At 46.5% G+C, this 16,568-nt stretch overlaps 1 protein-coding gene across 1 annotated transcript in view; it reads left to right on the top strand.

The window, feature by feature from the left end:
- Nucleotides 1-11,280, top strand: part of LOC138354657 (uncharacterized protein YhgE-like) — a 38,597-nt gene extending 27,317 nt beyond the window's left edge. Inside the window, exon 2 of the mRNA XM_069309014.1 lies at nt 10,210-11,280. Coding sequence (XP_069165115.1) covers nt 10,210-11,280 — 1,071 coding nt within the window. The remainder of the gene's footprint in view (nt 1-10,209) is intronic.
- The last annotated feature ends 5,288 nt before the right edge of the window (nt 11,281-16,568 follow it).

Below are 16,568 nucleotides of genomic sequence, written 5' to 3'. Positions count from 1 at the left end.
TGGGGGTGCTACTGGTGCTGCTGCTGCTGCTTCTGTTGGGGGTGCTACTGGTGCTGCTGCTGCTTCTGTTGGGGGTGCTACTGGTGCTGCTGCTGCTTCTGTTGGGGGTGCTACTGGTGCTGCTGCTGCTGTTGGTGGTGTTACTGGTGCTGCTGCTGCTTCTGTTGGGGTGCTACTGGTGCTGCTGCTGTTGGGGTGCTACTGGTGCTGCTGCTGTTGGGGTGCTACTGGTGCTGCTGCTTCTGTTGGGGGTGCTACTGGTGCTGCTGCTGCTTCTGTTGGGGGTGCTGCTGCTGCTTCTGTTGGGGGTGCTATTGGTGCTGCTGCTGCTTCTGTTGGGGGTGCTACTGGTGCTGCTGCTGCTTCTGTTGGGGGTGCTACTGGTGCTGCTGCTGCTGGTGCTGCTGCTGCTTCTGTTGGGGGTGCTACTGGTGCTGCTGCTGCTTCTGTTGGGGGTGCTACTGGTGCTGCTGCTGCTTCTGTTGGGGGTGCTGCTGCTGCTTCTGTTGGGGGTGCTACTGGTGCTGCTGCTGCTTCTGTTGGGGGTGCTGCTGCTGCTGCTGTTGGGGGTGCTACTGGTGCTGCTGCTGCTTCTGTTGGGGGTGCTACTGGTGCTGCTGCTGTTGGGGGTGCTACTGGTGCTGCTGCTGCTTCTGTTGGGGGTGCTACTGGTGCTGCTGCTGCTTCTGTTGGGGGTGCTACTGGTGCTGCTGCTGCTTCTGTTGGGGGTGCTGCTGCTGCTTCTGTTGGGGGTGCTACTGGTGCTGCTGCTGCTTCTGTTGGGGGTGCTACTGGTGCTGCTGCTGTTGGGGGTGCTACTGGTGCTGCTGCTGTTGGGGGTGCTACTGGTGCTGCTGCTGTTGGGGGTGCTACTGGTGCTGCTGCTGTTGGGGGTGCTACTGGTGCTGCTGCTGCTTCTGTTGGGGGTGCTACTGGTGCTGCTGCTGCTGTTGGGGGTGCTACTGGTGCTGCTGCTGCTTCTGTTGGGGGTGCTACTGGTGCTGCTGCTGCTTCTGTTGGGGGTGCTACTGGTGCTGCTGCTGCTTCTGTTGGGGGTGCTGCTGCTGCTTCTGTTGGGGGTGCTACTGGTGCTGCTGCTGCTTCTGTTGGGGGTGCTACTGGTGCTGCTGCTGCTTCTGTTGGGGGTGCTACTGGTGCTACTGGTGCTGCTGCTGCTGCTGCTGCTTCTGTTGGGGGTGCTACTGGTGCTGCTGCTGCTGCTGCTGTTGGTGTTACTGGTGATGCTACTGCTTCTGTTGGGGGTGCTACTGGTGATGGTGCTGCTGCTTCTGTTGGGGGTGCTACTGGTGCTGCTGCTTCTGTTGGGGGTGCTACTGGTGCTGCTGCTGCTGCTTCTGTTGGGGGTGCTACTGGTGCTGCTGCTGCTGCTTCTGTTGGGGGTGCTACTGGTGCTGCTGCTGCTGCTTCTGTTGGGGGTGCTACTGGTGCTGCTGCTTCTGTTGGGGGTGCTACTGGTGCTGCTGCTGCTGCTTCTGTTGGGGGTGCTACTGGTGGTGGTGGTGCTGCTTCTGTTGGGGGTGCTACTGGTGCTGCTGCTTCTGTTGGGGGTGCTACTGGTGCTGCTGCTGCTGCTTCTGTTGGGGGTGCTACTGGTGCTGCTGTTTCTGTTGGGGGTGCTACTGGTGATGCTGCTGCTGCTTCTGTTGGGGGTGCTACTGGTGGTGGTGGTGCTACTGGTGGTGGTGCTGCTCCTGTTGCTAGTGCTACTGATGCTGCTGCTCCTGTTGGTAGTGCTACTGGTGCTGCTGCTCCTGTTGATGGTGGTGTAACACTGGCAGCAGCAGCAGCAGCAGGGGTCACACACCAGGGCTGTAACGCTGGCTGCTGCTGCTGCTGCTGCTGCCACACCCACCCAGGTGTCACCAGACCCGGAACATCACCTTCCCCCTGGTTAACAGGCAGTGGTAACTCAACTCCAGTACCTGACTAGAATGTTTCGACTCCAAGGTCGCTTTTCCTCCAGATGTTCTGTGACGCAGGTTGGCTGTGTGGCTCCCACGGGTCCCTGGCAGGTGCTCTCTCCCGCCGGACGATTTCTCTAGTGTTACTGGTGTTACTGGGTACCGAAATTTCGATTTCTCCTGACGGTGCTCTCTAGTCGCCGGAGGCGGCTAGATTATTGTGCACCCCTCATTGGGGGGCCTCGTAGCCTGGTGGATAGCGCGCAGGACTCGTAATTCTGTGGCGCGGGTTCGATTCCCGCACGAGGCAGAAACAAATGGGCAAAGTTTCTTTCACCCTGAATGCCCCTGTTACCTAGCAGTAAATAGGTACCTGGGAGTTAGTCAGCTGTCACGGGCTGCTTCCTGGGGGTGGAGGCCTGGTCGAGGACCGGGCCGCGGGGACACTAAAGCCCCGAAATCATCTCAAGATAACCTCAAGATAACCCCATACTCATCCTGTGAGCGGTAGCGCAAAAAAGCATTACAGAGGGCACAAAAGGTCTTTATCAGACCTCATCTTAGATTATTACATAAACAATGTTATCTATCCTTCACACCTTATAGTTACAATGTCAGCTAATTACAGAGAATGTGCTATTTCAAGAGCTATATATTTACAGTAAGTCATTATACATCAATGGTAGGTCTTATTGGTAATACATAATTGTTTGAGCAATGGAGATATTAGTCATAGGGGAGCTGCTGTTTATTATTAGTCTTCACAATACACTACTTGTTTCTGAATCTCATATGTCGTTAATCTACTGGAAGCGAAATATGGATACAGTGCAAGGATTTCAGGTAATTTATCCATGGTAATAAGATAGGTTGCCATATCATACAGAGTGAGCTTAGATTTATCTATAAAAGGCTCAATTTTACTACAATCCAAGATAGTGTTAGTGTGTGTCCCTGTCTTTGTCCACACACTTTACACTTTACTTCATCTAGATCCCTATACAAGCCGAACTGCCAGAGATACTTGTAGCCAAGTCTTATACGAGCTGTGACAACACCTGTTAGTCTACTGACTTTGTTACTTGCCCCATACACATGTTTTACTTCACACATTTCATTGTGATGAACAATGGACCTGCTAGTTCCAGTTTGCACTGTTCTACTTTCTTCAAATTCATTCAGGAGTTCTCGTCTAATGACACTTTTAAGGGACCTATTTGATAACTCAAGATTCCGTTCAATACTGTCTTTATTTACTGCAGCCTTAGCAAGGGCGTCAACTTTGTCATGTTCCTGCAGGCCAATGTGAGAAGGAATCCACAACATTTTTATATTTACCCTCTTGCTAAGTATTCTTATATATCTACGTCTAGCTTCCAAGACAAGCACGTTATTACTTGATTGCAAACTGTTTATTGCTCGTAGTGAGGATAGGGAGTCAGAAATAATTAAGCTGTCTACTTCAGTGTTGTCAATAATTTCGAGTGCTACCAGCATCGCTACCAACTCGGCTTGCATTGTGGATGCCCAGTTACTAATTCGGATATTCCTTTGAATTGTGCTGCCATCGGGCTGATGAGCAATAACAGCACTTCCTGCCCTCCCTGTAGCTGTACTGAGTGATCCGTCAGTGTATATGGTCTGTGCTATGTTGTTTTCAGCTTGTATATTGTGAATGTGTTCTATGGTGCTTAATTTAGCAGCAAGCTGAGCATGAGGGTTGCTTGTGATTAGTTTCTTGGTACGAAGATCCTCTCGTCCATGCTTCACTCAGAAGGTCGTATCACCACCTCCCTTCTGAGGCGTCAGGATACCTACCTCAGGCTCTCCTCTAGGTGTGATGCAAGGCCCCGGCACCTGCCTCGGGTGAGTGTATATATAAAAGAGGATCCAGTGTCTCCCTCCCTTTAAATCCAATATTTAACAAGTGGGACCCTCAAGGGAGGTGGACAATGGCGACCCCAGCTTTCCTCCCTGGCCCGCATATTGTAATTAACATTGCAGGTCTCCTCGCCAGCGAGACCCACGGGTTTCCCTCAGCCTGCTTACTGTTGCCTCTGAGCTCTTGCGAGGCCGGCTTTCCAACGCAGGCTGTGCTGATTTCTGCGTGTAGTCTAAGCGCGGTGCGAAGCCTGGCGCTCACTACACGCCAAGCTGATCCTCTTCCTCCATGCTGACTACATGTGGCATGAGGCCTGCATGTCATGCTGATGCTCCCCTCCATGTGCAGTCAACATATGTTGTGAGTCCTGCCACCTAAAGCAGCTTGTGTTGATCATCTTCCTGTGTTCAGTGGGAAGTAAAATACAACCTACAGTGTTTATTTTTTCTCCTGCATGCCAGAGTTTGGACTAAAATCTTAGTATTTAGTAGTATTAGTAATTTAGTGTTACTAAAATTTGCTATGAATGATATCAACAGTTTATTACAATAGTGAATTCCAGTTAAACATATTCCAGTCACTTTATTTTTTCCAAATATTGTTAAGTAACTATTCAAAAATTATAAATGTAATGTTAATGAATGTATATAATTTTAGTCAAGATAAATTTTTTGTTTTACAGTGAAGGAATGTTTAATTTCTTCCCGTTTTCAATGAATGTTTATGCCCCATTTTCGAAGATTGCTTATTTATTCCCGTTTTCAAATGTTTATTTGTTCCCATTTTCAATAATTACTTATTTCTACCAACTAGTCAATTAAAAGAATGCATGTGAAACATAAGAATGAAATTGCAGAATATTTGTTGCACCATACATTTGCTATATATATCCACCTATATTCATTCATATATGCTACCCTTTTTCAATGAAATAAAACTGCACAAGGCGTATTAGTCTATTCATAAGAAACAAGAAAATTGCAGAATGTTCACAGACCTGTATTTACCCAAGTCTTTCCTTAAAACTTTAAACTTATTAATCGTTTATGTTAAATACTCTATTGACACCTCCCTTGATCTACCCATTCATCCTCTTGCAAATGTCATCCTCAATTCTTTATCTATCTATAGAATGCATTTAAAGATAGCCTCTTTTGTTCAATTATTTTTAGTAACTACTAAAAGATTACTTAATTTGTAAAAAATATTTTTGGTATCCAGGTGTTATTGCACAATTGCACCTAATATTTTTAGTGTATAATCAAAGATTGCTTATTGAACACAAAGATGAATAAAACTGCAGAAGGCCTCTTAACATTTCCTATTCATATCCACCTTATTCTCTTGCTGTAGTCAAAGCAGAGATCACAGATGGCTCCAGCAGGGGGGGGGGGGGGGGGGGAGGGTAGAAATAGCCTAAGCTACTCTATCCCTTTGAGATGTATTTCTTTCATGTCTCAATAAACATACCTGGGGCCAGATTCACGAAAGTACTTACGCAAGCACTTACGAACCTGTACATCTTTTCTCAATCTTTGGCGGCTTTGTTTCCTTTTTAAAACAGTTAATGAGCTCCGAAGCACCAGGAGGCTGTTTATAACAATAACAACAGTTGAATGGCAAGTTTTCATGCTTGTAAACTGTTTAATAAATGTAACCAAAGCCGTCAAAGATTGAGGAAAGATGTACACGTTCGTAAGTGCTTTCGTGAATCTGGGCCCTGAACTTGAACTTGGCTGCAGCAAGTGCGCTACTCACACGCCTCTATATCTCCACGCAAGCCGTGTGCACCAGCAAGAATATAACTCCATGTTAAGAACAGATATATTTATCACTATACAGTCCTTAATAAGTTACAATGCTTCTTGTAACATGGGTTTATATCACGTCATTAGCGACCAGGAGCTATATTTTAACCCCAGATGCTGGTATTGATGGTATATCAGAGTCACAAGGTTATTCAGAATAACCCAACTCAATTACGGGCTCACCATAGCCCGTGCTACATGGACACTTCGTTCTGAGTAGCTAAACCTGAAACAACAACGATACTGGTGACGTCATTATCCCAACACCACATATCCTTATCAGTGCTAATTATATTGTCTCTAATTCATCCCATATAAAATATTTATGCAAAATATATTTTTTTATTTTATCTACATTTATGCAATCAAGATTTATACACACTGCCAGTCTCAAAGGAGATTTCAATGCATGTCTTGTGGTACAAAGTCTTTCATTGAGGCCTAAACACTATTAATTAAGCACTTAAGTGCTAGTGTTTAATTGGTTAATTATTCAATCTCGCAGCTGTGATGTCAGTGACAGTGTCATTAAGTGGGAAATCTTAAAGCGGCCTTAGCCAAGTGTGGCCCTTGATTATTGCTTCCTTTTCAATATTTTATTCAATTCATTAACCCAACTTAACCTAGCCTGACCTTTAAAGTTATGGCATAAACAATAACAACACATAGACCCAATATATTTAACGGAAACAATATGGACCCATTACTGACCATTCATTAAAACACAGCAACAGCGAGCTCCGGAAAATCCATATATAATTACCAAGCCTAATGCACAATAAACTCTGATTAAAGTGATATATCAATGAGAAAATCAGTAGGAGCCATTAGGAAGATTCGAACCCCACACACTTGGTACTCTCAAGCCCCTGCCCTAGACCACTACACCACGACACGGTTACAAACAATGCAACTGAGGATTCAGCTGAATCCACCAGGAGTCCTGAAGCTCCCAGCCAGACCCTAAATACATCATTGATAAAACTCGTTAATGCGAGATCATTGTGCAGTTGACTAGAACCGTGAACTACGTGATCACAAAGAGTAGTCACGAGAGTACCTCCGAGAGTACTCTGACCACCGAGAGTACAAGGAGTAAATTTAAATTTTGCCCCGAGGGGCGAGTTTATTGGGCAGCGTCACTCATCTTGTGAGTGGACATACCGCCATAGTGACAGTATTGGGCAGCGCCACTCATCCTGTGAGTGAACATACCGCCATAGTGACAGTATTGGGCAGCGCCACTCATCTTGTGAGTGAACATACCGCCATAGTGACAGTATTGGGCAGCGCCACTCATCCTGTGAGTGAACATACCGCCATAGTGACAGTATTGGGCAGCGCCACTCATCCTGTGAGTGGACACACCGCCATAGTGACAGTATTGGGCAGCGCCACTCATCCTGTGAGTGAACATACCGCCATAGTGACAGTATTGGGCAGCGCCACTCATCTTGTGAGTGAACATACCGCCATAGTGACAGTATTGGGCAGCGCCACTCATCCTGTGAGTGGACACACCGCCATAGTGACAGTATTGGGCAGCGCCACTCATCCTGTGAGTGGACACACCGCCATAGTGACAGTATTGGGCAGCGCCACTCATCCTGTGAGTGGACACACCGCCATAGCAGAATGTACAACACTCCCCAATAGAAAGAAAACCCGCTGGGTTGTTCATCCTGTCACTTGTACCCAGACACAGCTGGGACTTGCTTAACTGTCTCAAGTGAACAGCTCCTCAAACAAGAAGATTAACATTTATCAACCCTTAAAAGTTTGTTATCTTGCGGGTGCAAAATGGGGAAATCTTTTAAGAACAGTATCAATATTTGACAAATAGTGTTTTCCTAACTCAATGTGGGGTTTATTATTCTACAGTTATTCCTAATGTCTCTCAGGTGTTCACATTCACGTAGATAGTGGTCAAGGCGGTGTCCATCACTCACCACAGATTCTGCAACTTCGTTGAGCAACTGTTGTTTCCATTCCATATCTCCATGGATATTTGTATCCAAGACGGATTCTCGCTATTACTGACTCTCTCCCTCGTCGTCCTCCTCTTCGGCCATAATGATTGGGATTGCCAGCTGCAACCATGTTGTACCATCGTACAGATTCACTGGTTTGTGCTTCTATCCTCCTTTCCTCAGTTACCTTGTCACGGTGATGTTGCCTGATAATACCTCTAATTTGAAGTCGAGTCTTGGGTATGAAGTATTCAATATGGTCTCCTTCAGCAGCCAGCACATCTGCTCGTTCATTCCCACATATTCCAACATGGGAGGGGATCCCCAACATGGGAGGGGGGCTCCCCAACATGGGAGGGAATCCACAGAAACTTGATGACTCTTCCCTGATTGGTAAGTACTCTCACAGCTCTCTTAATTTCAGCGACTATTGCAAGATTTTCTGCCTGATTTTTACTTAGGCTTTGCAGTGCTGCTTTCGAATCGGTGCAAATCACTGCACCATTAGTGTTCCGTTCAAGAAACCTTAACGCCATAACAATGGCAGTTAGCTCTGCTTGCGTTGAAGAGGCATAGTTCTCAATACGGGCTTTTTCTTCATTTCTGCGTTGGAAAGTATTATCCTTGATTACCGTGTATGCTGCACCAGCCCTGCCATTGATAGGATTAGATGACCCGTCAGTGTAGATTTGATCTTGCTCATCTCCGGCTTCTTTATAAATTTCCTCGAGATACTTGTGCCTCATTTCTTGTGGTATCATGTTGGACTTTTTCGTTGCCATTTCATTGATGATAATCTTGCATGAGTCATCCTCCCAGGGAGGTAACCTCTCTACAGGCAGGAGCTCACGGGCTTGCTCAAGCAGGTGAAGTTCTTTCAGGTAGCAGACTGATCTGTGATGCCATTTTTTGCTTCTCCTGTTTCAGTGTGTGAAACCCCGGGTTCGATCTCCGGTTGGGAGCCTCAAGAAGCCTAGTAATTTCAGCTGAATCCCAGGTTGGGTTACTTTTACTATGTTGTGGTGTAGTGGTCTAGGGCGCTATAGCTTGAGAGTACCAGGTGAGGAAGTTCGAATCCTCCTTATGGCTCCTAATGATTTTCTTTAAGCCTAATATTTGAATCACATCTCAAAATCTCCTCCAAGTTACATTAAGGTGTCAGCATGTTGAGGGCATGTGTTTATATCACATTAAAATGAACTCAAATTAGTCATTATTATTTAAGATAAAAGTTATTCTAATATATAATCCTTTATATCACTTTTTTTTTAAACCTAGAAGGGGTACCACCTCTGGTGCAAGTGTAGGGACCCATAGCCTCGGAGAAGAAAATAAAGAGTACTCATTTATATCACTATATATACACATTTTACTAAAACTGCCTAACACACAAAATGGCACACTTTTACAAAACTTAAAATACAGAAAATAAATCATACAGCATAAAAGTCACACACATACACACAAAATATCACATTTACGTAAACATTGTATTTACACACACTAAGCATGACATTTACACGCATATCACATTACTCACACATTATAACATTCATGCAAAATATCACGTTTTAACAAAGCGCATGTTCTCTCGTAAAAATTTCAATGCACTTTCTCAACACTGCACAATTTCATAAATATGTGTATCACTTTCACAAAATGCTTACACAGTCACAAAGCACCAAACACACTTTCACAAAATACTTACACAGTACAGTCATAAAGCACCAAACACACTTTCACAAAAAGATATTTTTTTCACAAAAATAAGACACACACACAGAGCTTGCACAAATATACAATATGCACAATCAAAATCATCTGGAACAATAAATACATCAAATACAACCAATATACAAGCATTTTTCTGTGTGTTTAACATCAATTATGATATACTCTTAAGGAGTTGAACAAAATAGCCTCCCAAATATCATACAATTTCATAGATATTTATCCTAATTTCACAGATATTTATCCTAATTTTACAGATATTTATCCTAATTTTACAGATATTTTTCCTAGTTTCACAGATATTTATCCTAATTTCACAGATATTTATCCTAATTTCACAGATATTTATCCTAATTTCACATATTTATCCTACATCTGGATAAATCTAAAATTTCACAGGATTCAAAGTTCTCAGTCCTCATAAACGCCAATATATCTATAGATACTTCAACATTATTTATGCTGAACTGTTCTCTAACCCTCTCACCAATATTTCCTGATCTCATCTAATTTATATTCGTTGTTTTAATGTACTAAATACCTCATTAATAACCCTTTTTGCTGCACCCATTCATCCACTCCAATCATGTCACCAATATTTACTAATCCATATAATCCGTACAGCAATCTTGTTCGTTAAATTACCAAATGTGCTGAAACCTTACTCACCCATATGAACTTAGTCTATTCATTTAGGAAACTCACATGTTTCATATATTTTAAGTTAAAATGCATATTTCGGATATAATTTAGCGTACAAACACTTAATTATACATATATTCATAAATGCAGACACTCCCAATATCTCTCTTCACTCTCCTTCATACACTCCTCTATTCAAATCTATCCTAAGCTAAGTTCAACTAGATTTAACCAATCCCCTGGGTGGGTACCAGGGTGTTACTCAGCTGAACCTGGGTGTTACTCAGCTGAACCTGGGTGTGACTCAGCTGAACCTGGGTGTTACTCAGCTGAACCTGGGTGTTACTCAGCTGAACCTGGGTGTTACTCAGCTGAACCTGGGTGTTACTCAGCTGAACCTGGGAGTTACTCAGCTGAACCTGGGAGTTACTCAGCTGAACCTGGGTGTTACTCAGCTGAACCTGGGTGTTACTCAGCTGAACCTGGGTGTTACTCAGCTGAACCTGGGTGTTACTCAGCTGAACCTGGGTGTTACTCAGCTGAACCTGGGTGTTACTCAGCTGAACCTGGGTGTTACTCAGCTGAACCTGGGTGTTACTCAGCTGAACCTGGGTGTTACTCAGCTGAACCTGGGTGTTACTCAGCTGAACCTGGGTGTTACTCAGCTGAACCTGGGTGTTACTCAGCTGAACCTGGGTGTTACTCAGCTGAACCTGGGTGTTACTCAGCTGAACCTGGGTGTTACTCAGCTGAACCTGGGTGTTACTCAGCTGAACCTGGGTGTTACTCAGCTGAACCTGGGTGTTACTCAGCTGAACCTGGGTGTTACTCAGCTGAACCTGGGTGTTACTCAGCTGAACCTGGGTGTTACTCAGCTGAACCTGGGTGTTACTCAGCTGAACCTGGGTGTTACTCAGCTGAACCTGGGTGTTACTCAGCTGAACCTGGGTGTTACTCAGCTGAACCTGGGTGTTACTCAGCTGAACCTGGGTGTTACTCAGCTGAACCTGGGTGTTACTCAGCTGAACCTGGGTGTTACTCAGCTGAACCTGGGTGTTACTCAGCTGAACCTGGGTGTTACTCAGCTGAACCTGGGTGTTACTCAGCTGAACCTGGGAGTTACTCAGCTGAACCTGGGAGTTACTCAGCTGAACCTGGGAGTTACTCAGCTGAACCTGGGAGTTACTCAGCTGAACCTGGGGGTTACTCAGCTGAACCTGGGGGTTACTCAGCTGAACCTGGGTGTTACTCAGCTGTCACGGACTGCTTCCTGGGGGTGGAGGCCTGGTCGAGGACCGGGCCGCGCGGACACTAAAAAGCCCTGAAATCATCTCAAGATCTCAAGATAACCCCTATTATTTACCCTACCCTCAAGATAACCAAGATAACCCCCACCAAAATTTAACCTATTTTATAACAAAACACCAAATTTAACTATATAGAGCCAAATTTAACTATATAGAGCCAAATTTAACTATATAGAGCCAAATTTAACTATATAGAGCCAAATTTAACTATATAGAGCCAAAATTTAACTTATCCCACCTAAATTTACCGGGTAGTACAGTTGGAATCTTTCTCGACGCACAATTAAGAATTCCGGGCTCAATCCCGGGTGGGACAGAAATGGTTGAGCACATTTTCTTTCACCTAATGCATCTGTTCACCCAGCAGTGAGCAGGCACTCAGGGGTTAGTCAGCTTGTTGTGGGGTTGCCTCCTGGGCGGGGGCAGTAAATTTGCCTTAAATAAAAAGCCTTGGGGTTTACCTCGATAAAAGTCAAACGTGTATGAATACACACTGGCTTCCTGTCCCTCAACACAGTGAATTATTAAATTTAATCTAACACGGAGCTATACTAAATTCAATAACATTTAGCCCCTTCCCATCTATTTTTTTAGCCCATTTTATCCTAACCGAATCAAAATTAACTAAATCTAGCTAAAGTTAACTAACCCCACCAGATTTTAAGTAAATTAACACCATCTCGCCCAAATTCAACCAAACGTGGGTTAGTAACTCTCTCTTACCTTCAGGTGTTCTTTCACCAGCACAGCCACTCCTCTACCCCCTTCCTAGTTTTCCCTGTTACGTCTCCAAATTTATTTATATACAAGAAGGTACATTGGGTTAGAGAGAATACATAGCATAGTATTTACAATCTTGTAAAGCCACTAGTACGCGCAGCGTTTCGGGCAATTGAGAAGCCCCTTCGGAATGTGACCTCGTTTAAAATGTTCTTTTCAAGTTTCGTCTCTGTTAGTGCGACAATATCTGGGACCTTAAGATGAATTATATAGTTTAGCTTCAGTATTTGGTTTTATCTCACTCCGTCTATGCTGGTATATACAATTTTCAGGAACATGTTCCCTCTCTTTCTGTATTTTACTCCCCCCTTTCCTCTAATGATTTTGTTGGATGGTTTTTATCATTTGTTTTTATTTTTATGTACCATTCTGTGTGTGTCTGTGTGTGTGAAAAAGCTTGAATAGTCCCCAAGTCAACATGAAGCCGAAAACGCATTCAGGGGTGAGGCGTTATGTTTATATATAATATATATACACACACTATATATATATATATATATATATATATATATATATATATATATATATATATATATATATATATATATATATTCAATGAGGTGGTGGCGAGTGTTAGATAAGGACCATGTGTGAGGTAATATCTGACATAAGCACCAGAACAAGGAGGAAGAGGACAGCACCAGAGGGCAGGAGTCAGCAACTCCGCTGACAAGTCAATTAATAATGTTTTCAGCAACATGGGGGCCCCCTGGCGGCCCAGCTCCTCCAATAGTAACACCAGCCACAGAAACTTTTCAAACTTTTACACTGCGCCCCGTCCCCTCGCCCCCCCCCCCCTGCCTCGCCCCCTCGACCCCCCTGCCTCGGCCCCTCGTCCCCCCGCCCCCTCGACCCCCCTGCCTCGCCCCCTCGACCCCCCCTGCCTCGGCCCCTCGTCCCCCCGCCCCCTCGACCCCCCTGCCTCGGCCTCTCGGCCCCTGGCCTCGCCCCCGCGACTGTAAGAGTATGAACTGAATAAAACACCGCAGCCAAAACCCAAAACCTTAACCACATAATGGTCGCTTGGCTATTATTCAGGAGTGTTCATCAGGGTGGCGGAACCGCGATTTTCCGAAGGGAATGAATAAATGAGAAGTGTCTTGTTAATTGAAGGGTGAGCGCTTCGATACCTGCAGCCACAGGTAGGTGGGTGGGTGGGGGGGGCGGCGCTCCCAGTCTCCTGTTATAATGCTGTAGGCCTTCCTCATGACTACATTCCTCTCTCATCTCTCTCTCTCTCTCTCTCTCTCTCTCTCTCTCTCTCTCTCTCTCTCTCTCTCTCTCTCTCTCTCTCTCTCTCTCTGCGTCTCCTTTCATTCACTCGGCATGATTTTCAGGCATTTGGCACTTAAAGTGATATTGTTTATCGCTTATGATAGCATGTGTTTAATCTCCCTGGGCCCTTCCAGCAGGATGGAGCACCCTGCACCCTTCCAGTAGGATGGAACACCCTGCACCCTTCCAGCAGGATGGAGCGCCCTGCACCCTTCCAGTAGGATGGAGCGCCCTGCACCCTTCCAGCAGGATGGAACACCCTGCACCCTTCCAGTAGGACGGAACACCCTGCACCCTTCCAGCAGGATGGAGCGCCCTGCACCCTTCCAGTAGGATGGAACACCCTGCACCCTTCCAGTAGGATGGAACACCCTGCACCCTTCCAGCAGGATGGAGCGCCCTGCACCCTTCCAGTAGGATGGAACACCCTGCACCCTTCCAGTAGGAAGGGCAGGGTGCTGAGTTAAGTGAGCAGTTAACTGTGTACAGTTAAGTGAGCAGTTAAGTCTCCGCTTAAAGCACAGGTAGGTGAGGGCTTGGGGTGTTCTGACACTAGTCCTGAGCGGTCATATTACGGTGTATGAGCAGCCCCTTGATTTCAAGGGCAGTTGGGAAGATCGCAAGACTAATGGCAATGTGGCAAGGCCGGTTGATGACTCTGGGGCAAGATCAGTAAAACTTGTCGTAAACGGGTCTTCCCATCAACCTATCTTGGCACCAACTGGCTGTACCATCTTTTCATCGACAAGTCTAACCAAATTGGCATCAAGTAGGGAGCCGGTCGGCCGAGCGGACAGCACGCTGGACTTGTGATCCTGGGTTCGATCCCAGGCGCCGGCGAGAAACAATGGGCAGAGTTTCTTTCACCCTATGCCCCTATTACCTAGCAGTAAAATAGGTACCTGGGTGTTAGTCAGCTGTCACGCGCTGCTTCCTGGGGGTGGAGGCCTGGTCGAGGACCGGGCCGCGGGGACACTAAAGCCCCGAAATCATCTCAAGACAACCTCAAGATAGCACCATTTTCTGTTGACCTCTCACTCGAGACTATCTCTCACCAGTATTCTCTCTCACTCGAGACTATCTCTCACCAGTATCATCTCTCACTCGAGTCTCTCTCTCACCAGTATCATCTCTCACTCCAGGCTCTCTCTCACTCCAGGCTCTCTCTCACTCCAGGCTCTCTCTCACTCCAGGCTCTCTCTCACTCCAGGCTCTCTCTCACTCCAGGCTCTCTCTCACTCCAGACTCTCTCTCACTCCAGACTCTCTCTCACTCCAGACTCTCTCTCACTCCAGACTCTCTCTCACTCCAGACTCTCTCTCACTCCAGACTCTCTCTCACTCCAGACTCTCTCTCACTCCAGACTCTCTCTCACTCCAGACTCTCTCTCACTCCAGACTCTCTCTCACTCCAGACTCTCTCTCACTCCAGACTCTCTCTCACTCCAGACTCTCTCTCACTCCAGACTCTCTCTCACTCCAGACTCTCTCTCACTCCAGACTCTCTCTCACTCCAGACTCTCTCTCACTCCAGACTCTCTCTCACTCCAGACTCTCTCTCACTCCAGACTCTCTCTCACTCCAGACTCTCTCTCACTCCAGACTATCTCTCACTCCAGACTATCTCTCACTCCAGACTATCTCTCACTCCAGACTCTCTCTCACTCCAGACTCTCTCTCACTCCAGACTCTCTCTCACTCCAGACTCTCTCTCACTCCAGACTCTCTCTCACTCCAGACTCTCTCTCACTCCAGACTCTCTCTCACTCCAGACTCTCTCTCACTCCAGACTCTCTCTCACTCCAGACTCTCTCTCACTCCAGACTCTCTCTCACTCCAGACTCTCTCTCACTCCAGACTCTCTCTCACTCCAGACTCTCTCTCACTCCAGACTCTCTCTCACTCCAGACTCTCTCTCACTCCAGACTCTCTCTCACTCCAGACTCTCTCTCACTCCAGACTATCTCTCACTCCAGACTATCTCTCACTCCAGACTCTCTCTCACTCCAGACTCTCTCTCACTCCAGACTCTCACTCCAGACTCTCTCTCACTCCAGACTATCTCTCACTCCAGACTCTCTCTCACTCCAGACTCTCACTCCAGACTATCTCTCACTCCAGACTCTCTCTCACTCCAGACTCTCACTCCAGACTATCTCTCACTCCAGACTCTCTCTCACTCCAGACTCTCTCTCACTCCAGACTATCTCTCACTCCAGACTCTCACTCCAGACTATCTCTCACTCCAGACTCTCTCTCACTCCAGACTCTCACTCCAGACTATCTCTCACTCCAGACTATCTCTCACTCCAGACTCTCTCTCACTCCAGACTATCTCTCACTCCAGACTATCTCTCACTCCAGACTATCTCTCACTCCAGACTATCTCTCACTCCAGACTATCTCTCACTCCAGACTATCTCTCACTCCAGACTATCTCTCACTCCAGACTATCTCTCACTCCAGACTATCTCTCACTCCAGACTATCTCTCACTCCAGACTATCTCTCACTCCAGACTATCTCTCACTCCAGACTCTCTCTCACTCCAGACTATCTCTCACTCCAGACTATCTCTCACTCCAGACTATCTCTCACTCCAGACTCTCTCTCACTCCAGACTATCTCTCACTCCAGACTATCTCTCACTCCAGACTATCTCTCACTCCAGACTATCTCTCACTCCAGACTCTCTCTCACTCCAGACTCTCTCTCACTCCAGACTCTCTCTCACTCCAGACTCTCTCTCACTCCAGACTCTCTCTCACTCCAGACTCACTCTCACTCCAGACTCTCTCTCACTCCAGACTATCTCTCACTCCAGACTATCTCTCACTCCAGACTCTCTCTCACTCCAGACTCTCTCTCACTCCAGACTCTCTCTCACTCCAGACTCTCTCTCACTCCAGACTCTCTCTCACTCCAGACTATCTCTCACTCCAGACTATCTCTCACTCCAGACTATCTCTCACTCCAGACTATCTCTCACTCCAGACTATCTCTCACTCCAGACTCTCTCTCACTCCAGACTATCTCTCACTCCAGACTATCTCTCACTCCAGACTAGTTTTATTTTATTACATAACAAGACAAACCTGGCTCCATGGCCGGGCTTGGGGGGGGGGGCCATGGCCGGGCTTGGGGGGGGGGGCCCATGGCCGGGCTTGGGGGGGGGGGCCCATGGCTGGGCTTGGGGGGGAGGCCATGGCCGGGCTTGAGGGGGGCCCCAAGGCCGGGTTTGAGGGGGGAGGGC

Source organism: Procambarus clarkii, chromosome 64 (assembly GCF_040958095.1).
Source record: "Procambarus clarkii isolate CNS0578487 chromosome 64, FALCON_Pclarkii_2.0, whole genome shotgun sequence".
In the NCBI taxonomy this organism is placed as follows: domain Eukaryota; kingdom Metazoa; phylum Arthropoda; class Malacostraca; order Decapoda; family Cambaridae; genus Procambarus; species Procambarus clarkii.
The sequence above is the reverse complement of the archived record's forward strand: the minus strand, read 5'-3'. Positions and strand labels throughout refer to the sequence as shown.